This window comes from Diplotaxodon limnothrissa, linkage group LG20 (genome assembly GCF_057381915.1).
Source record: "Diplotaxodon limnothrissa isolate DT_005_m linkage group LG20, D_limnothrissa_male_GT1.1, whole genome shotgun sequence".
Taxonomy (NCBI): domain Eukaryota; kingdom Metazoa; phylum Chordata; class Actinopteri; order Cichliformes; family Cichlidae; genus Diplotaxodon; species Diplotaxodon limnothrissa.
In genome coordinates this window covers 29,987,463-30,010,109 of record NC_140615.1, presented here as the reverse complement: position 1 = coordinate 30,010,109, position 22,647 = coordinate 29,987,463, and the positions used below count along the sequence as shown (strand labels likewise).

At 42.3% G+C, this 22,647-nt stretch overlaps 1 protein-coding gene across 2 annotated transcripts in view; it reads left to right on the top strand.

The window, feature by feature from the left end:
• Positions 1-20,723, top strand: part of dennd2da (DENN/MADD domain containing 2Da) — a 31,708-nt gene extending 10,985 nt beyond the window's left edge. Inside the window, exons 1-15 of one of the 2 annotated variants that reach the window (XM_085344167.1) lie at positions 5,312-5,581; positions 8,818-8,865; positions 9,176-9,268; positions 11,482-11,657; positions 12,061-12,201; positions 13,191-13,303; positions 13,413-13,482; positions 13,566-13,643; positions 15,841-15,981; positions 16,455-16,603; positions 17,466-17,637; positions 17,746-17,796; positions 17,888-17,969; positions 18,051-18,296; positions 20,059-20,723. In XM_085344167.1, coding sequence (XP_085200293.1) covers positions 5,518-5,581; positions 8,818-8,865; positions 9,176-9,268; positions 11,482-11,657; positions 12,061-12,201; positions 13,191-13,303; positions 13,413-13,482; positions 13,566-13,643; positions 15,841-15,981; positions 16,455-16,603; positions 17,466-17,637; positions 17,746-17,796; positions 17,888-17,969; positions 18,051-18,296; positions 20,059-20,126 — 1,692 coding nt within the window. In that variant the 5' untranslated portion in view covers positions 5,312-5,517 and the 3' untranslated portion in view covers positions 20,127-20,723. Of the gene's footprint in view, positions 1-5,311; positions 5,582-8,817; positions 8,866-9,175; positions 9,269-11,481; positions 11,658-12,060; positions 12,202-13,190; positions 13,304-13,412; positions 13,483-13,565; positions 13,644-15,840; positions 15,982-16,454; positions 16,604-17,465; positions 17,638-17,745; positions 17,797-17,887; positions 17,970-18,050; positions 18,297-20,058 lie in introns of those variants that run through there. The other variant, XM_085344166.1, reaches the window with a different exon arrangement.
• Positions 20,724-22,647: the final 1,924 nt, after the last annotated feature.

The following is a 22,647-nucleotide window of genomic DNA, read 5'->3' as shown; positions in this document are numbered from 1 at the left end:
GAATTTTAGATGAAATGTCATTGCTCACACTGAAGCAAGGTAAACATGCAGGTGTGAAGAAACACCAAAATCTTTACCAAGAAAGCCAAAGGTGGGGAAAGAAGGGACATAGCAACAACCCAAATACTTCCAGTTCATGTGTGAAATATGGAGGAGTCAAGTAGTCATGTGACTAGATGAGATCATGTAGTCACATGATTCCCCCATGCTTAGTTGACTGAGCATGCATGACTGCTTCTGGTACTCGTCATTCTTGTTGATGAAATTTAGCTAGGTATGACTGAGCTCAAACATACTGCTCACCGACAAAGGTGAGCAGTATTCCTAAATAGCCAATTTATTTGGGAATTTTGATCTAAGAGGTTCCCCATTAATATGCAGAGTCAGTAATGTAAACTCATGGCACTCAAACACTGTCTTTAAACAGCCTGGACTATATAAAGTATATAAAAATGGCCTTGCTTGTTACTTTTGGTTGTAATTCTTGTGGATAAAGACAATCCTCAAAAGTACTGCAGCTGTGTTGTCAGCATTTCTCTCCAGATGTGTTCAGACACAGTTAGACAAATAACACAAATACTGGTGGTTTGAATCTAAGAAAAAGCTTTCGGATACAGAATGAAAATGAAAGTCATTTTTAAAAAGAAGTGAAAACAATGTGAAAGGTCTTGTTTCATGAATTATCATAAAACAAGGTTGACCTATTTTCAACAAATCCACTCCCTCTAAGGAGGACGCTGTCAGGAAATGGCTGTGTGGTGAGCATACATGCAGAACTCAGGAAACCAGGTGTAAATGATAGAAATGTAGTTTTAATGCTGATTATTCACAAAGTTACAAAAAGTCCAAGACAAATGCAGGTCAACACCAGGGAACCGCAGGGTGGGAAAACAAACAACCTCGAGGACGGACATCACAAAGAAGAGGAGACAACACGGGGGGGAGGGGAAACCTGGCAGCACTGCTGAAACTAATGGAGAAAGTCAAATGACCAAAACTGAAACCAAAACACAAAATGAAAAACAGGTAACAGACGTATACAAAACCAAGGCAGAAAAAGAGTTCAGGTGATGGCTAGATAATCCATGACAAGAGTTGAGCAGCTCGACGGGTCGGCCAGGAGCCCAACGGAGGAGGTGTTCTGGGAGCCGCACAGGTGGCCAACTGGTGTAGATGAAAAAGACCTCCAGTGGTTTGGTTGGAGGCTGGCATCGGCAAAGGGGATAGGACCCCTTAGAAAACCATAAATGGAAGAAAGGCCAAGGAGGGCTACTTTTGTGGAAGTGACAGGACTCCTTAGGTGCCCGGGCTGGTGATGACAGAATAAAAGACAAACCCTCTGGCTAACAGGCTGGTGGTGACTGAGAAGACAGAGGTCTTCAGGAGGCCATACAGATGGAGTCCCTAAGGAGGGAGGCGGCTGGCAATTGCTGACTGGCAGACGAATGTTAAGCTTTTGGAAATCCTTCCATAGCTGTGACTTTAACACTAGTGAAAATTTGTGGACAATGCTTAAAAGCTAATTGGAACCAGACAGAGTGTCAGATTAGATTAAAATAAATACAAAGCTCGTGTTGCGACACTGTAAAATGTAGATCTAAACCAAATAAAGAATAGAATAATCCTTTAATTGTTCCACAAGGGGAAATTTGGTTGTATCAGCAGCAAACCCCCCCCCCCCAAAAAAAAAAAACCCACACACATATACAAACAGAACAGGACACAGAACAGAAACACAATTTTTACATATTTACATCGTGGACAATAGTTACCAAAGCAGAGTACTGTACAGTTATTAAAATTAGAGTGCAGATAAGTGGCAAACCCAGGTTGTAGTGTGCAAACAGAGCAGAGCAGGTTACTGAAAGATGTTTAAATAGCAAAGAATATTTAGAATAATTAGAAAAGTGAAGATTGTGTATTGTACCTGTGCATTAAAAATTATGAAGCCGTGCTGCTGTGAGAGATACAGTGTGCAGTTTAGCATTATCTTGCTGAAATCTGCCAGCCCTTCCTTCAAACAGACAAATTGAATGGGAGGATACGTTGCTCTGAAACATGTATATATCTTTCAGTGGACAATTCTACAGTCACTGATGCACTGATGCATACCCACACCAGAGATGCAGGTTTTTTAAGTGAGCGCTGAGAACGAGCCGGGTGGTCTCTCTCCTCTTTAATACAAACAGCAAAATTTCGCCTGTAGTCAGAAGAGTTTTCTACTTCAGCCCAGAGGAGACGCCGCATTCACACCGGGCTTCTTCTTTGCATGACAGGGCATTTGTAGATAAGTAAACCATCGTAAACCAGATCAAACTAATACGTGAAAGTTTACTGAATATCAATTTATTTTAACTTTTAAAATCACGTATTTTTGAATATGACAGGTAATCAGTGTTGGAAAGGTTACTTTTAAAATGTATTCCATTACTTTTAAACATATAACACTGTCAGAAGTGTTAATTTAACACTCAACAGTGTTGTATTTAACACTCAGAGGTGTGGACCCATATAGACACTCTCTAGTGTTAATTTAACACTGGAGATTTTGCTGTGAAACGGGACAGACATGACTGGGGGATAGGACAGGGAGAAAGAAAACCAAAGGGGAGAAGAGACGGTGAGAAAGGGGGGGAAGAGAGAGAAGAAAAAACAAACAAACAAACAAAAAAACAAACAAACAAAACACCTGGATCACCTGTATGGAGAAAAAAAACAGAAGAGAAAGCAAACAACAAAGAGCAACATAATAAAAAAAACAGCACCATCACAATAAACTAGCTAGCAGTAGATAACAGTAGATACTAAATAATAAACGATATTGTGCAGCACGCAAGATAGACAGCGCACGATGTGCTTTGAGGCAGCAGCCAAGAAAGCTGTAGTCCGCGTCTGTGAACACCCGTGTGTACACCTGTGTGGATCAGCATGCTTGTATTCCAAAGGTTTCTCCATGTAACGATCTGCTAGGGAGTGTGGGGAGCCATAGCCCTGTCCACCAGGGTATGAAGCAGGTATGGAGGAGATCCAGGCCCCAGATATCCAGAGGCCCCAGAGTACAAGGACCCGAGGAGGACCACCAAAGGGGGGGGGAACCATGCCACCCTCCTGGGAATAGCTGAGTAGAGCCCCAAAGGAGAGGTCACCCCGCAGCTACAGAGGCCAGAGGGGGTTGCAGTGGCGTGCCCGCGGGCTCTGCCGGCAGCCAGCTGTGCCAGAGAGGACCGAGCTTCAGGCCCAGAGGCCAGAGGCCTGACGGCATCCCACCCCCGGAAGGAGCCCAGCTGGGCCACAGGCGCCCGGCCCCACCAATCGGCCACCAGGAGTGAGCCGATACATACATGAGCGCCCAGCCCCAGACGACAAGGACCACCAACACACCAACGTCTGAGGGCATCAGCCACCGGCAGGGAGTGTGGTGAGGGGAGATAGGCCTCCGTACTTTAGAGGGCCTGAGATGTACCCAGAGAGGTTGAGTCTAAGACCCAACCTGACATATAGACACAGACGAACAGGCACACGCGGACACAGACGTGCATTCTCACCCCATATGCACAACCAAATACTCGGCACTCACCCAACGTGTAGACAGACACAAATAGACACTGCACAGACAGTCGCACTCCCCAAACATACTCTATATCCCAGGTCCAGGTACCCCCGCCCTCAGAGGGGCAAGCCGCACCTAGACCCAGGAGATGTAACCCTTCTCTCTGGGGTGGAGGCAAGCGAACCACCTCCTTATCTGCAGTAGCAGGGAGGCCCCACATCCCAGACCCCAGTCTGACGGCCAGCACCTCCTCCCAGCCCCCCAGCCCTGACGGCTAACAGAACCGGGGTGAGTGAAGACCTCAAACCTCCCTACGCCCGCTCATATGTAGTGTTGATGTGTGCTGTTCTAAAGTGCATTTAAAACTCAGGAGAGCATGGTTCCTGCTTCCTCTCAGAGAGCAGCACAGCTCTTCCCGAAAACCCTTAGTGTCTAAATGCATTTAAAATTGAGGGTAGGGCACCAGCGCCAGAGGTGGGTTGGAGTACACCGACCATCCTCTGGATGCTGTAAAACGTGTCCACCCCCAAGGCCCTATATGTACAGTATGTGTTACGTGAGAGTGAGTAATGTGGATGTCTAGGTTGCAGAATAAAATTAAAATACAGTTACTCATATTTTGTATTTTAAATACGTAACGGCGGTACATGTATTCCGTTACTCCCCAACACTGCAGGTAATTGAGTAAAACATGTCCTAAAGTTTCTCATTTGTTGATGTACATTATATCCAGCTTTAACTCGTCCCAGGAGCCTGTAACATAATTTATCCTTATGCCTACAGTAATATTAAATATAACGAAGCGTACTAATGTTTATATTTTACGGTTGCATCGTTATTACACGGACTATACACAATCCTTCAGACAAATACGATAGTTCATACACGACATATTGGCATGAAGCTCAATGATTACAGTCAGAAGATAACATTCCCTGTGATTAAAACATTTATATTTTGTGTTTCACAACATCCCAGTTTTCCCACTTGTGTCAAGCCAGCCTTGACTTTGAAAAGGCTTTTATTTTGGAAAGCAAAATCAGAATGACTTGAAATTGACATGGTAACATCGTGAGGTTGTATCCTGTTGATTTAAAGTGAAATTATTCTGTGGAAACAGAAAATTTCCTTTTTAGAGCATTCTGAAATCACTGAAAGTTAGGTAAGTTATGGGCATTTTCAACAGGCCATTATTTTGGAAGGCAAAATCAGAATGACTTGAAATTGACATAGTACCATGGTGTGGTTGTACACTTTTGATCTAAAATGGATTCATCCTGTGGAAAGAGCAATTTTCAGTTTTAGAGCGTTCTGAATTCTTTAAAAGAGTAGGTCGTATTTAATTGTACCTGACCTGATCACTAATTCCCGTAGGCGCCCTCACTAACAAACAGTATTTCTCAGAGGTGTCATCCAGTCTCATCATGTCTCTGACAGAAAACCAATTAAGGAGGCCTGACTGTGCTTTGTGAGTTTGAGTTGGAGTTGAGTTGGCACGCTGCTGTTTCAAGTCACCGCCTGCTTGCTGCATACAGCTGGAAGAGCTAACCGCTTCCGTCGAAAAATAACTAAATGAAGCAATGTTTGAGGGCTCTAGTGCTGCGTTCATGAATATCGGGTTTGTTGCGACAACATGACTCCAACATCCGCTCATTAACTTTCTTCTACTTATTTTATGGTATTTTTGTTGGCTTTTTATTCTTGGCTCGGTAGTTTCTAGAAGCAAATCAGGTCCTCAAGAGTGGGACGATAAAACCGCGAAGAACCGAACGAAACACGCAACACTTCGTTTGTCCCACATAACGCGAACGCAGCACCTACAGCGGTAACCTACTTCAGCGTACATAGTAGTTGAGCGCGAGGTTAAAATGCTATGTGTGTAGCATGCAGCGGGATGACGATGGTAAAATACTGCCGTGCTGTTACTGAGTGTGCTGATAGGAACCCCCGACAGTAGAGCGGCAGCAATGAGTGAGACTGTGAAGAAGAGACGGAAAGGAGTCCGACTGACGAACCCCAAAAACAGATGGAGTGAGTACTGGATATTAGAGAAGTCTTACCGCTGGATAACCCGAGTCCACCTAAGTTATTATCATGATGTTACTGAGCGGTGTAGTTTCTCGACAAACACGGTACCTGCCGAAACTTGCTGAAGTAACTTATCTCGAACAGGTTGCGCCCATGTGTGTATCGGTGTTTTTCCACTTCATTGTAGGGAAACCTCTGCTGTTCATTTACAGCTGACATAAAGTGCAGCGTGGAGGTTACGACCTAAATACTTGACCTCTGTGATGTGTTTACAGTCCGTGACATGAAACTTGTTGAGCTTGTCGTGATGCTGTGTTCATGGTATGAGCCTAAAATGTTGTTTGGGGCTGTGTCAGGTGCACATATGATCATTTAGCTTGTGGTCAGCTTGAACTGTGATGGTCTGTAAGCTTGCCCTCACATCTGTTTTAGTTCATCTACTGTGCGCATGTTGTGGATGTTGCTGTAGATTGCCTTGTAGCCTCAGGAGGTGAAATGACAGCCAGTTTGAAAGGCTGCTTTTAGCTGCATTAGCTGCTGGAAGAACACCTTTTCAGCGCAGGCTTAGGTGGAAAACACATGGTGCTTATGAAGGGAAACAGTCTATATCATGGATAAAACTTTCCATTGGGTAAACAGATAAATTGGCAGATTTGTGATATAAAGGCTGCAGGAATGAACAAGAACATGGAAACAGGATATCAGGCAGCTTTAGTTAGTCTTGCTTTAATCACCTCCTTTGACTTGACAGCATCTTGTTATAACATGTTTAAGACCCTGTGGGCCCGAGGGAGGGCTGTTTTTTTTTTTTTTTTTTTTTTTTTTTACACCCACATCACATCAGAGCTGAAAAGAAGTAGCTCAAAAACGCAGCAGTGTGTAGGGTCAAGAAAGAGTCAAACTGACACTAAAACACAACCTGAGACGTGTTTTTGTCCCGCGGGCTCATTCAGCACAGTTCTGCAAGTTACTGAGTAGGAAGGCACTGCCACTGGTGTTTACACAGGACAACAGATTGCAAATGCCAAAGTTGTGTACTGCAGACTCAGTAAACATTGTCAGGGACTTGGCCAGACTGAAGTGAAACCTGGACTGTGTCCTGCAGCTGCTTATTTAATCTGCTCTGGCTGCAATTTGTCTGTGTGTGGAGTGTGGTCGCTCAACATGTACATGCAGCAAAGAGTGGAGTGACAACCACAAACGAGTTAGCTCAAAATGATTTAGAAGAGCTGTGGTGTTCAAAGTGAACTTTGGTTTAACAGAGTTCAGCTCAGACGGATCGATTGAATCTAACCTAGAAACTGTCTTTGGTTTGTTTTTGTTTGTTTCTGTTTTTCCACCAACCACACAGTCAGCGTATACTTTAGCCTCCTGATATGATGTGATATGTTTTCAAAATGATTATTTAATTGCATTATGTGTATATCTATCGATCTATCGCTTCCACAGTTCATGGTGACTTGTGCAATTGGCTTAAAGTTGGCATGTAATAATAATAATAATAATAATAATAATAATAATAATAATAATAATAATAATATGCGTGTGTGAGAGACTGGGAATTATAATGGATGTATTAATTTTAACTTTACTTTTACTTTTTTGCTTAAGATAGAAACTAGTTACTTCCTGAAGTCTTGAGTTCAGCTGGCAACTTGACTCTTGAAGCACCTGCTCCCTGCTGAGAGCCCCCCTCTTTATGTGACTTAGTGTTTTTGACTGACAGAAATGGTTCAGGGCTTGAACACTCTGATTGGCTGGGGGTTTCAGTTGGTAGTTTACACGATCGCCTTGTGCATGTGAGTTTTTTCCAGATACTATTCTAATTGTTGGCTGTGGATGTGAGGTAGATAAACTTGGATAACTTTAAGTTTCCGGGACAAAACTCAGTTTCATTGTATGGTCAAACAGTGGTTTGAAGTACTGTGAGTGGTTAGTGTGATTAGAAAAGAGCCAAATTCACTCTGTTTATCTGAGCTCAGGGACCCTTCAGTGAACACCATCTATTTAGAGGAAGTGATACTTTCATGGTTTCATAGGTGAGCCAGTAGACAGTCTGTCTACTTTTCTATTTTTTGACCAGCTGGCAGGTTCACATCTCGATCACTCGTCGTCGTATGGCTGCTGTGCTGGTCTCCCAAGGCAAGTGACCCTGCTGCAGCCAGGGCTTCTCTTTTTGGCCTTTGTCTTTAGTCTGCCAGTTGTGCATGGAAACAGGGTTGTATCTAGCCTGCTATGTTTGGGTTAGCAGCTTAAAAACACTAGATGGGAGCTTAGGAGCGACAAAGACTGGTGTTTAGAGCCGCTGACTACAAACCCACTGGGAACTAATTTAAGTCTTTGTTCGGATGCTGATGTCTCTGACTTACTTTAACTGTCTTCCATGCAATGATTATTTGTGTTTTAGACACAAAGATTTACTTATTTTATGGTAACTGCTTACTTGGTGATGGATCTATTTAATATAGAAAGAAAACCCCACAGAAATAACACTGGTATAGTTGACTTTCACTTTTATTTGGCTGTGGATGTGAGATAGATAAGCTTCCAAAGTTTGTAGGACAAAATGTTGTTTAACTATATATTTAAATGTATTTTGTTGTCCGAAGCACTTCTTTCCCTGCCTTTGATTGCCTCTTTAATACTTTTTGATTTTGAAACAAACTGATAAACTTGAGCTTTGTCTTTGTTTGTCTTGGTGATAGAAACCAGCCTATCACCAAGTTCTTAAGTGATGTACAGTTTAAATGGTATTTAACACATTGTTGTTGATGCTGTCTATTTACCAAAAAGGCTTGCTCTCCAGTGTTTTTGATTCTGAGATGATGTGAAGCACAAGTTGGGGGAAATTCCTTCCTCAGAGTGTAAAACAAACAGATGATTCAGCAGACTGTCAGCGCTGCAGTATAAACACGGGATTAATAAAGAGGACCTATGTAGCAAAAGCTTTGTTGCTAGGTAACAGAAACATGTTAGGGGCTGTTGTCTCAGTACATCGTAGCTGCTAATCATAAAGCTACGCTTGTTATTTACACAGGGCGACTTAAGGCGTGGGGTCTAAAGGGCTCAATTCCAGCTCATTGGTTTCTAACGTCTCACTGTTGTAGTGCACTGCATTCTTATACTTTAATTAATACAATCCAAATACCTGTAGCTGTCATTTTTTTGTGTACGTGCACAGAACATAGACAGAAGCTGACTCGGACATCTTCATTCACGTATTCTGTTGTGTTGTTTAGGTGAACAACCCATGGGTAACATCATCACGGATGTTTCTGAGAAGCATGGTAAGTGCAGATCATCTTTCCTTTGGGTACTCGAGTAATGGTTTCATAACTGAAAGTCAGTCTTAAAGAATGCTCAACTAAAACAACTGCCTTGTGAGTTTTATAGTCTACTCATAGGACATGTTAGTCACAGTTTCACATTTATTTCAGGCATAATGGTGTTAATGGACTTAACCTGAACAGAAATCTGATAAGCTAGAGTGCTGGAAAAGAGGACAGAGATTTATGAGGCTTTAAACGAGCAGAGGAGGTATGGGGAAGTGAGCACCGACGTATGTTTTCAGTACTGAGCAGCTGCTGGTTTCTCCAGGTGCCATTCCATCAGGCGAAGATGACGGACGACAAGGGCCCTTCAAGAGGTTTAGTGCCATCTGGTCCTCCTTCCGCAAAGGCAAAAGGGACAGTGAGTATTATCCTGTTGAAAACTGATTTTTGAAGGTGCCGCTGGACATTTGGACACGTCGTGATTAGATGTCAACACAGTTTCCAAATGTGTGACTGTAGTCGTGGTTGACCTCACGTGCACCGCTGAGCTGATGTGAGCAGTGTTCTGTTGCAGATGCTAGGTCTTTTTTGGCCAGCGTTAAATCTCGTTTCCTCTCGCGCATTTGTTGTGACAACACAGGAAGTACTGGTTAAATAACCCAGTGCATCAAGGGCAGAGATTTTAATATTGTGCAGTACAGTCTCCACCAGACATCAGGGCAGTGAAATGTTTCTATATTTATTATAATATTTAAGTATAATTGAATAATTAATAATAGAATGATTATAATTTTAAAGCCATTATGCTGAAGCAGAGTAGAAAAGCACTACATAAGAACCAAAGAACCAGTCCATTTAGCATTTCCCTTTTTTGAACAGCAGTGGAGACACTACTCACAAATGCATGCAGAGGTGCCCTGCTGGCGCCATTCCCGCTGTCGGCACTGGGTCGCCACATTATGCTGACAGATCGGTCTCCAAATGAGTCGTCACACCCCCACGATCAGGCAGCAGGTCCCTCTTTTCCACGCTGGCCTTCTGGGGCCTCTCTCCCCCCAGTGCTCACCTAGCTTCCTTTTAATAGGTCTTTTAAACAGCTGATAGGCCACATCTGGACACACCCATGCCTCAGCAGGTGATCACTATCAGCTAATTGTCCCATACCCAGCAGGTCCACAGTGGAACATCATAAAATCATGCAAATAAAAACTACACTCAGAAGTAAACACTAAAATCAGGTCCAATATAAAAGATAGATACAAATTTCCACTGTGTGACATACCCCAGCTGGGATAAGCTCCGGTGCCCCCCGTGAACCTGAAAAGGATAAGCTGAAGCGAATGGATGGATGGACTAAAAGTAGTTGCAAAGTGAGGATGTGAATAAAATGTTATAGAAAGGAGCTTCTATTTTTTCCAATGTAAGTTTGAGAAGATGGAAACAGTGACAATGATTAAAAATGAATTAAATTAAATTTGATTTATATGGCGCCAGATCACAACAACAGACGCCTCGAAGTGCTTAAGTCCAGTTCAGCTACCAGCCAGTAGAATACAATACATTTATTGTCATTGCATGTGTTGCATACAACAGAATCACAATGTCTAAAAAATCTATACTGATGGAGAGAGTTGTTTTTGGTGTCACAGGGTGATGGGCAGAGTTCAGTTTAGTGATGGCTGTTGGATAAAAACTGTTCCTCATGAACCTGGCAGTTCGTGGATTTGCTAAGCTATACTGTTTGTCAGAGGGGAGCTGGGTGAAAAGATTGTGACAGTGTGATGTCCTTCACAATGCTCCATCTCTGCTACTTCAAAGCAATGATGATTTAGGGAGAAGTTGTTATGGGAGCACCCCTCAGACTGTGCACCTCACCTTATTCCTATTTGAGATGAGTACCACCAGTGGGGTGTGGGGCACAAGTCTTGCCATCTGTGGACTGTCACTGAGAAAATCCAGTATCCACTGATATAACTGACTGCTGAAGACAAGGTCAAGCATTTTACTTATCAACTACTTCTGGTAGATAGAAAAGTCACTTTAGACTTTTAGACCAGACTGACCAACTGTGCACAACCTAGATTAACTACAAGAAAGCTTATGACTCTGTGTCACAAACATAAATCCTGGAATGACTAGAACTATACATGATCTAAGAGCTTTCATCAGACTGGGATGGGGCGAACAACACTACAGGCCAACTTCAATAGCACAACTCTGCATGAAGTGCAGGATTTAGTAAGGAGGAGCTGCTCTGTCCCCACTGCTTTTCTGTACAGGCCTGAACCCCTCAGTCAGGTCAGTCCAGACACTTTTTTTTCCAAGCTCTTTAGACTGTAGTTCTAGACATTCCAGGTACCATGTGTGAGGCATCAAGTCATAGGTTGAATAGGGTCGTCAGTCTACTCTTATAGTCTCAAGGAACTGCTCTGTCTAACAGTAGCTGGTGTTTCGCATTTCTCTCTCTTATATCTCTCATTAGTGTGTTTGTGTGTATCATATATGGTCTTTAATGTTGTAACTTCTCCAATTTCTAACTGGTGTGTTGTATTCATACAAATAAGAACTATTGGGAAATGCATGATCAAGCACACTAAATGTGTTTGTGTTTTCTTTTTTATCTTCACATAGGAGTCAAAGAGCCTGAGCTTACAGAGCCACCTGGTCTGGAGGCAGCAGAGAACACAACCAGGCAGCACCGCTATGCCAGTGGTCAGTACTTCTTTGAGTATCTGGTGGTGGTCAGCCTCAAGAAGGCCAAGGACAGCAATACCTACGAACCTCAGATTACCTACCAGTTTCCCAAGGTCAGTATGATCGTGAAGGCCAAATATGCTTGTCCACCACTATGTCCGGTTGGTTAGCCACCACCATTTTGTCCGTCTGTATCTGGAAGTCCCACAGGATCTTAGCTCAGTCATTCTCCACCACCCTTGGGGGCGTCTCCCATTTTGACATCGGGACTTCCAGGTTATACTCGACACAGATGTTCCTGTACACTATGCCGGCCACTTGGTTATGGCGTTCCATGTATGCCCTGCCTGCTAGCATCTTGCAACCTGCTGTTATGTGCTGGATTGTCTCAGGGGCATCTTTACACAGCCTGCACCTGGGGTCTTGCCTGGTGTGATAGACCCCAGCCTCTATGGATCTTGTACTCAGAGCTTGTTCCTGTGCTGCCATGATTAGTGCCTCTGTGCTGTCTTTCAGTCCAGCTTTGTCCAGCCACTGGTAGGATTTCTGAATATCAGCCACTTCCTCTATCTGCCGCTGGTGCATACCGTGCAGGGGCCTGTCCTTCCACGATGGTTCCTCCTCTTCCTCCTCTTTCTTGGGTTTCTGCTGCCTGAGGTATTCACTGAGCATGCGGTCAGTTGGGGCCATCTTACTGATGTACTTGTGGATGTTTGTTGTCTCATCCTGGACTGTGGTGCTGACACTCACAGTCCCCGGCCTCCGAATGACATTCTAATGTCATTGCTGTGTATATTTTGAAGATACTCAGAAAGGATTTGAGAGAAGGGACAGCACTGCCTCTAACATCATGCGGCAAAACTAACTGCACTCCATGAACATCTGACAGCCCAAATGAGCATGAACCCACTGTCTAACTGAAAGCCCGGACAGTCCTGATCCCCACAGAGGGGTCCCGTCTTTTCCAACTACCGGCTAAAATCTGTCTCAGCACAACATGGAAGCTAACATCAGCCATTATAGCAGATAAGATGAACAGGTATATGGAATGGCAATACATGAGAAGGACCCAGAAAAGAATTGGCACCAACACCAGAGGGGCAAAACTATCCACTGGTAGATAGAGCAGTCATTCAAAATATATTTGTCTCTCACTGGAGTTATTTTGGATTTGGTTAAGGAGAGCACCAAAGCAGGGTTCTGACAGTGGATCCATGGATTTCATTCTGATACCTAATAGTAGTCAGGGGTGGCGCTGCCTAGCCTCTGGCGGTCTGTGTGTCCCTCCATGAATATGCGTGCCAGACCATCACTTGGTCATTTTACTGGCAGCATAATATTCTCTCTGACATGCTAACAGTGCTGACACTGACCCTGGCTAAATGCAAAACTAGTGAAAAAAAACTATGTCTGTTCTGGGAATTGTTGCATTAATTTAATGAACACCAAAGCAGCTGAAACGACCTGCTCTGCTACTTAACTGTCCAAATCTATATCAGAGAGGTTCAGTTAACGTAATGATATACTCTGATTAAAAAGTATTCCTTTAATTTTGTTTTGTACAATTGTACAGTTATAATCAGTTGTACATATGATGTATGTATCTATTTGGAAACAGTGATTTAAACTTTTATATTTACTTGCAGAGAGATGGAATGGCGAGATCTCAGAAGGAGGAGGAGGAGAAGACTTTAAAGGCAATCACACTTTTTTGTTTCCCAGAAGGCATCAACTGGGCTCCTTTGACAGAGTACCACAGGTAATGCATGTCAATCAGGTGGTCTTTAACCTTTGAGCAGTATTCAGGGTTCTGTTCTGTGTAAACCAGCCTACAGCCCCTGTTTTCAGTTGTTGTTGTCCATTTTCAGTGAGACCTTCTCCTTTGTTCTGACTGAGATCGATGGCAGCAGAAGAAATGGATACTGCAGGAGATTATTGGTCAGTGTTCAGAAGCTGTCCTTTGCAGAGTGTCCTCATTTGGAAACTGCTGTTTGATATTTGTTTCACTCTCTGATCCACAGCCAGGAGGGAGAGGAGCGCGACCACCTGAGGCTTACTGCATCATTAGTACACTGGCTTGTTTTGGGCTCTTCTCCAAGGTGAGTTCAGCACAACAGCTCTGGAAGAAAAATTGGCTGAATTTTAGGAAACTTGTTGCAGAGGTTGTGCGTAGTCAGATTACTTTGGTAGCAGTTAATAGTACTTGGTTTAGTTGGCACCAAGCCCTGTAAGCAGGTTAAACACACCCAGGGCATCATCCTAACATCCGCAGTCAGAATACACGGTCACACAATGCTGGTTATCATTATGGATTTCCCTGTGTATTCACATGAAAGGGGTAGTGTTGGGGTTGGGGTTTAGGGCCTTGAGGTGGCTGTTGTTGTGATTTGGTGCGATTATAAATTAAATTGGTCAAATTCAGTTCAATTCAATCACAGTTATGTGTACTTATGTGGCTACAACTGTAGCTGCCTCCACCAGTGTGTGAATGTGAGAGTGAATGAATAGTGGAATTGTAAAGCACTTTGAGTGCCTTGAAAAGTGCTATATAAATCCAATCCATTATTATTATTATTATTATTATTATTACTTTCAGTAAAGCAACTGCTTATATGAAGCAAGATAAAACTATACTGTTGGAAATACATGAGGAAGTTAAACCCATAGTCTGAAAGCAACATGCTTTGGTTAAAAAGGCCGGTGCTGTTTTAATAAATGTTAGCTATTTGAAGCCAAGAAAGAAAGCTGACTAATCAATATCACAACTCTGTATTTATACATATGTGTGAATCTGAAATTTTTCATTGAAACTGATTTTAAACAGTCGTTTTAGTTTGTATTCTTTGAGCTGCAGCTGCAGTAGAAATAAAAATCTAAAAGCAGCTTATTCAACATGCAAATGTGATATTAGGTCATCCACAAACAGATGTTTTATAATCACAGAACATCAGATGAGCTGATGTTCTGTGTTTTATTGCTTTATTGTCCTTTTATTATAGAACAATAGTTTGTAGCCAGCTGGAAAAAAATCAATAAAGTTGTGCTTAAGAATTTATATTTTTTTACAGATCACCTGGGAAACAACAAAATATTAAGAGACTATAAAGACTTTAGCCCCTCTTACTATCCTACTATATACTATATATTATACTACAGTACTGTCTTATAGGATTGCTGATACTAGTTTCCAGAGAAATTACTGGTCAGTAGTCAGTGATTTCATACCTGTTGACCTCTAATCTGGAACATAATCTGCTCCGCAATAGGTTATGGTTGCAGCATGAGTTACCATGGCGATATACCCGGTAGTGAGGAAGAAGAGAAACGTGTTCGGTACAGAAAAACCCAGAATGAACCCTGAATTTGAAGATGAAATCCTGCTTCGTAATTATGGCATTCCTATAAAAGACAAAGGTTGGGATGAGATGGGATTTCATGTGTACCAGTATCAACACAGCGAGGATACAAGGTAGCAAGTTACAGTATCTTGGGAAGGTGTTGCTGATAAATCATCTAAACTGGAAAGTTAGCTTTGTTTTTACATTTCATTCTCCATCAACGACAGAAGATGCCAACAGTGTTAATGGGAAGTAGATGACAGACCTCGCCGACCGTACATACAATACACAAACTTCACATTGGGGAGACAGGTCAGGATAGGGCGCAAAAGGAAAAAACAACAAAATATGTAACACAAAAGGGCAGATCAGGAGAGAAAAAGAATGTCTGCTCATACTGATCCCCAAAGGAGTCGGCATGAGGAGAAGACAAAAACTCTAGCACATGAAAAACAGAAATATCACCGCACCATAAAAACACAAGACAAGCAACATGGGGGAGTATGCCAGTGTGCACAGCTGCATCTGGGACGCTTCTCGTCGAGAATAGAGTGTCAATTGCATTCAGGGACCAGTTGATCAAATCCATAGTTCTTCTTCTTTAGTTTTTAGAGAACAAGAGCGAGAATGAGAGGCTCTCTCGGGGTTAGAGTCAGACGAGACCAGACAAGGACATAGAGGCAGCAGCAGGGAAAATAAGGGAAGGAGGGGGTGAAAGACGCGTCCACCTCCTCCGAGAGCCAAAGCAGAAGTATGTCATATGTTCAAGTGTGAAGGTAGAAACTAAATGATTAACTAATTGTGTTACTGACTGTGAGGATTTGAGACAGCTTGTCCATAAAACGGAACAAATTGAAATTAGATATTTAAGTCAATAACAACACAAGTAAAATAAAATAATCTTGCTTTAGCATATGTCGTACTTTGAGTTTGTGACTATTCTCTCCCATGTGTGCAGATATTCGACGAGGTGGAGAAGCGCCGGCAGATCTCCATGGCCATGATCTATCCATTCATGCAGAAACTTAGAGAAGCTCAATTCCCAGCACCAGGGAACACAGTGGAGATTAAGAGCTTCATTCCTGAGTCGGGCACTGAGGTCAGAGTGAGCGCCTCTTTGATGTCTATTAAGAAAAGACTCTCATTTATCTCATCTTCTAACTCCATTAGTCCCTGGGTTACTGCTCCATGTCGAGCAGTAACCCAGGGACTATAAGAGATCCCTCAGGCTGGCATGTTTCTGAGGACTTGTCTGAACATGTTTTGCATTACCCAGCCTCTGTCTCAGAGCAGAAACCTGACACCCGTCATAGACCATGTTTCAACAGCTCACAGTCATCTCAGGTATTCACTGATGGTGGTCATTTTTTGTGACCAGACCTCAGGGTGGGGGACAACATGGTTCTCTGGCTTTGTAAAGACATTTTTATGGGCAGTTTTTTAAAGTGGAAGAAGAATAAATATAAAGAAACGGTGATATAGAAAGAGCTGAAAAGCAGAGCCCTGTCAGTTGAGTGATGACATGCTGGCACCACTGTTGACATATTTGTGACAGTGGTGACTTTCCACCAGATCATCAGTCTGACCCGGCCGCTGGATTCCTGGCTGGAACACGTCAACTTTGCCACGCTCTTTAGCTGCCTGACGGACCAGCAAGTGCTGCTGGTGTTTGCAGCGGCTGTCTTGGAGAGACGGATCATTTTCATCGCAGATGAACTTGGGTAGATCACATCGTCTATACACTCAGACACATACTTTAATCATACCAAGGTATACTTTTATGTCATTTACTGCACAGCGTAGCCCCGGTCGTACCACTCTATAAACAGGGGAAGTCAGTGTAAGGCCTGCAGCTGCAAAAACGACTGGATTAGAAAGATTTGTGGGTAATTTACCAACAGTGTAATAGTAGTAACAGTTCAGGATGTGCAGAAGAAGATCCTGGGCCATGTTATGTGAGACTAAAGTCAAAGGAATGAATTTTATAGTTTCTCCAAAATCTGAAACGACCGTAGTCCGAACATTTAGATATTAACCACAGACACAAAGATCTCTCTGGGTGATAGATTCTTGTTGACAAATGTTATGTTTGTGTTCACTACCGAATGCTCTTTGTAGATTTTATAATTAACTGATCTGTGCTCAGTTTGATTACACAACACGAAACACTGCCAACTGCTCAGTTTAGTGTCTCTGGTATCTATGCACCTCTGATGCACCACTTTACATCCCACTCTTACATTAGATTCTAGCATTGCTGTGTGAAAACACTGGGACTGGACAGAGCCAATCACAGCTTTAACCCATCCCTGACATCTTAGTTCTTGTTGCATCGGATACAAAATTTCAAATAATAATACATGTTTATTGTTTGAAAAGAAAACTCGTATAAATACATGAAGCAGTGTGTTTTTGTATCTACACCTTTCAGTCAGTATTACTGCTTAACATATTAAAACATTGAGTGAGGCGCAGCTACGTGTACTTAAGCTATAAAAGAAGAAGAGAAAAATTGTTTTTTTAATCACAAACATGTGTTACCATCGCGATACCACCTCTGATGTCGACTCTGTCTGTCTGCAGCACATTGTCTCAGGTCATTCATGCAGTAGCAGCCCTGCTCTACCCTTTCACCTGGCAGCATACCTTCATCTCCATTGTTCCAGAAATCCTCATCGATGTAGTGATGGCACCTACCCCCTATCTACTGGGAGTCCAGAAGCGCCTGCTGGACCAAGTCACTGACCAGACTGATGTGAGTTAACATGGAGACCATAAAAACAACCAAAAAGATGGTGTTAATATTACGGTGTTAATATTGGCACTCTGTCCTTACTCTGGTCCTTTTTTGTGTATAACACAGCTGCTGGTGGTTGATTTGTCTGAGGATAAAAAGGACCCATTCATTGTTTCAGTAAGAGTTGTCAAATGATGAAAAACCTAAAATGTTAAAGTCCTTAGGTCAGGATTTGTAGCTAACAAAAGGGCTTCTGTCACAATTGCAGATTGGTGATGAAGGCACTATCCTGCCTCCAAAGCTCCAGGCTGAAATATTAGTGGCTCTAAGTACAAGACAAAATGCATCAGGTGGGTGAACAGCAGCACATGAACACATGTAGCACAGTGTTTCTTCAATCATTCTTAAATGCTTTCTGTCCTCTCCTTCAGTGGGGGAGGAGCTAAACCGAGTGGTTTCTGAAGCCTTCCTGCAATTCTTCGTGAAAACAGTTGGCCATTATGCCTCATATGTAAAATACGCACGAGCTGGAGAAGGTGGGGTGTTTGATAAGAGAAGCTTCTACAAGGCAATCGAGCCCAAGGTCACTCGACACTTTGTCAAGAAGTTCATTCAGACGCAGATGTTTGACTTGTTTATCCAGGAGGTGGAGCAGCAGCAGCCTGGACCACAGCAAGGTTAGTACTCAACTACAGCTCGTAAATAAAGGAAGTAATCCCAATCCCAGGGACTCACACTCTACACTTTTCACTGTGCATGTTTTGTTAAATATATGAGCTGTGATTGTATAATTTCAGTCTACAGTCTTTAATGCCCACTTATTCGTGCAGTTCTTTCAGTGTGTGAGACATGAACGACGTGCTCTCAGTATTTCTTTCGGGATACCCGGGAGACGACCTAAAACAGTGCCTGCATGACTTCAGGGTGCACCAGGGTGCACTCAGCCTTTGACCAAGTGACAATATCTGTCACTTGGTCAAAGGCTGAGCGTAGCAGCACAAGACTTCTCTAGTGGAACATTTAATCCCTTAGGCTTACTTCTTTTTTTCCAGATTATCACATTTGTGGTGCCCTTGTGGCTTCCTCCACTGCACACTGCTCTCTCACCAGTGTGTGAATGTGTGCGTGAATGGGTGGATGACTGGATATGTAAAGCGCTTTGGGGTCCTTAGGGACTAGTAAAGCGCTATATAAATACAGGCCATTTACCAGGCCATTTACTATAAAAGGGTAGAGAGTCATTAGTCCCATCGTAATCACCTGTCCCTCTGTCATCCCGGCACCGCCCGATGAGCTCACTGCAGCGGGTCAGAGACCACACCCCTGCCACAGCTACCTTTGACCCCACTGACTACATGGGCCTGGCTACCACAGGATATTCCAGGGTGCTAAGCCGGGTCAAGTCACTAATCCTGGCCTCCAGAGCTGCAAATAGGCTTCAACTTTTTGTTATTAGTAAATGAGGCCGAGGAGTAGCTAAACATCTGACACAATGAGCATAAAAGTGAGGGAGGGACACGTCTGCAAACACACAGTGTGTGTTTGCTGATGTTTGTTGAGCTTTTTGTGAAACTTTGCTTTGAAATTTAAAAAACCCCTGACTCTTTTCATGCTTGTTTCTCTTCAGTAGCACTAGCTTGATGCTGAACTACCACAAATGTAACATGGACACCTGAACTGTTCTGCCCAGTTTAACCCTGGAGTATAAATGATACAGTGATAACAAGGAAGTGATACAATACCCAAGTGAGAGCACCGCCACCAGAATCCAGTCAACAATTCAAGAACAAATGACAGGAGGAGAGGGAAAGGCCTGTGTGCTTCACTGAACCAGTCATTTGATTGGAATAGAGTAAGAGCCACATGAGGTTGGGTGCAACACCCACAACCATGTACACCAGTGTGTTAGAAGTCTGAGCAAAATAAAGGACGAAATGATGACATGATAGAGCGTCTCATTGGTAGATCCCACACTTGATGGTGACTTGCGCTATGGGCTTGAAGTTGGCCTCTAGTGTTGTACGCCACATCCCCACTGAGTTCCTGACATGTAGATATATAATCTGTGTGTGTGTGTACAGGATTGCTCTCTGATCATTAGGCTCCGTCACTCTCCTTCTGGTTAAGCATATAATTCATTTAAAGTTTGTAGCTCTTTATTTGAAATGGTGGAAAGTTAAAGTCTGTCTGATGCCCAAATATTCCAATCCAATCCAACTTTATTTATATAGCACTTTTAAAAACAACAAAGTTGACCAAAGTGCTTTCCAATAATAAAACAGAGAAATATTGTGCTATGAATACAAAGTCAAGTCTTTATTTAAGATTAGTCAAGCAAGTCCTCACATTTGTGACTTATGTTAAGTCATGCACTTGACTTCTTTGGTAATTGTGCTGCAGTAAAAGTCCAACCTGATTTGCATTTCCTTTGTCCTGCAGGAATATTTCACAAAAAGATCCTTGAATATCAAGAGAAGAAGAAAAAGGAGAAGACAAAGAAACACTAGCTGTCTGCATAGAAATATGGCTGTATAAAGGGGTATATAGATGTGAATATTGCACTGTGTTTTCTGTGTTGTGTAGTTTGGAGTATATTAATTATGTTCTCATGTGTGAATTACTGTATGTCTGTGTGACTGCTCCTCACAATGTGAAACACTGGCAGAATGCAGGACTTAAATTCTCTGTGGTGGTTTTTAGCCTTTCTGATAATCAGGAACTCATTTCAAATAAAGACGAGCTTTTTAAGTTCATGAACCTGCAGTTTGTTTTTAAGGCTACTGATAGAAGATGTATATTTGGGTGGAGCAGCAGTTTGTATCCAACACTGTGGCTGTCTCTGCATAATGTTCAAAGTAGACATGTACTCCCAACGCATGCACAGGAAAAAGAGTACATATGTCTTTATGCATAGTGTATATATGTCTGTTTTTAGGGATGTGCTGTTGGCGGGGACTGCTCTACCTGTTTGTAGTCAGATCCATTTGACCCAACCTTTATTTTATTTTTACAGAGACAGTCAGAAACCATCAGCCAGTGTTGTACAGAATAAATTATCAAATGATTAATAATTAGCTGCTTTGTGAGTTTACATCTGTTTAGTAATGGCCTCTTCACAAAACACACAATGTCACTGTGAAGTGGATCTTTGATTTTTGTCAGTTTGGAGAAATTGCTTCCATTCCTTGTTAAGATATTACATTCATTACATTTATTAAATTAAAGTTTTCAGATTCACACAGACTCTCACTTTATTGTGCAGACTAACGCGGGGCAGTGGGTACACCGTATCCAAAAGTGGGGAAATCGATTTCCCCACTTTTCCATTGTATTCCAGCTGTGTTTGGAGTGCAGTGAATCCTGTTAATGGCTACTGATCATATCCATGGATGCTTCTATGTAGATTGTTCACTGTGCAGTGAAGCATCCATGAAATGCATGTTCAAATTATTTTGTGATTTTTTTTTTTTTTTTTTATTTTTTTTTACATTTTTTGTTCAACATTTATTTTTCCACCTCAGTGTGTCTCCTGTCTCTCCTTCGTCCTTGTTTCATCTTTGCACTGCCACAAACGCACAAACACTGCAGTTATAATGCTAAACCTAGCTTAGCATTATAACTGCAGTGTTCACTTTGACTATGTGCCAACTCTCACCTCTTACCGCTCTCCTCCCTGCTCGCTCTCTGTCTTTGTAAAAGGTGAAACATCATTGACAGTAAAGTTTAGAACAGATTATAACTGAATATGGGCTCCTTGGCTAGTGCTGGAACTCGGGCTGTACCACACTAGCAGTTCTGAAAGCTAAAATTAGCTAATGATAGCTAGTGATCCAGCCGGTGTTAGGAATCATTTTAACTCTATTTAGTGTAGTGATGGGCTTTCCGGCTCTTTTTAGAGAACCGGCTCTTTCGGCTCGGCTCACTAAAAAGACAACTCTTTCGGCTCCGAACCAGCTCCAAAAACTCCAAAAAGCATGTACAAACTCCAAAACACATTTCTAGCGTTAACTGAACTTCCAAAACAGAGCTACCTAGATCACTTAAATTACACAATTGAAAGCATGTGTGTATTGTTTGTGTATTTATACACAAGCACTCATATATATTCAAATAATTAAAAAAAAAAAAAGTTCATTTACCTGTTACTACCACACTAGGTAACAAAAGCTCAACACTGCCCCTAGCATCCTTGAGCACTTCTGTTGTCCTTTGTACGTGTTTTGGTGTTTTTACGTGCTTCGGAGTTTTTACGTGTTTTGGAGTTTGTACGTGCTTTGTCTCTAGGGGCCACCGTAAATATACTTTTATTTATTCACTCCACATAAAATGTAATAAATAAATCATATAATACAAAAACAAAATATTCACATTTTAACTTTTAACTATTTAAATTTTCAGCTTTTTCCTTTTAAACAAATTTAAAATGAAACAACACAAAACACAGCAAACCACAACACAATTAAGTAAATTAAAATATAAAACAAAAAGAAGATGCACATTCTCTGTCATATGGGCCTGCATGAATAAACTTTCTAAATCCTTTATCAGCTGCAACTGAAAATAGTTGTGGATGATTACTATACCTGTCTCTCCCTCCTGCTCTGTATGTTCCTGTGCTACTGAGAGTGTAACTCCCGCCCCTCCCCCCTCTTCCCAGCGCAAAGCACAAGGCTGGTATGAGGAGTAAAGCAGAAAAAAGTGTGAGAGAGCGGGTGAGAGAAAGAAAAAAACAAAAACCCTCGGCTTGCGATAAGGAGCTGGCTCGCGTCGTTCACATCAAAGACCCGGCTCTAAGCCGTTTCGTTCGCGACCGACACATCACTAATTTAGTGGGCAAACGTACACGAGCAGGCAGTTTGTAAGTCATGTTAACTGTAGTATCAGTATTGTGGTTGCTAACGTTTTAGGTAACGTGTTTTGAATCAGCTCCACTGATTTGCCTCATGCTTCCCAGAAACGTAAATAAAAAATTAAGACTAAATCAAGACTCCTGTGCAATATCACAATTAGAATAAGATATAAAATGAT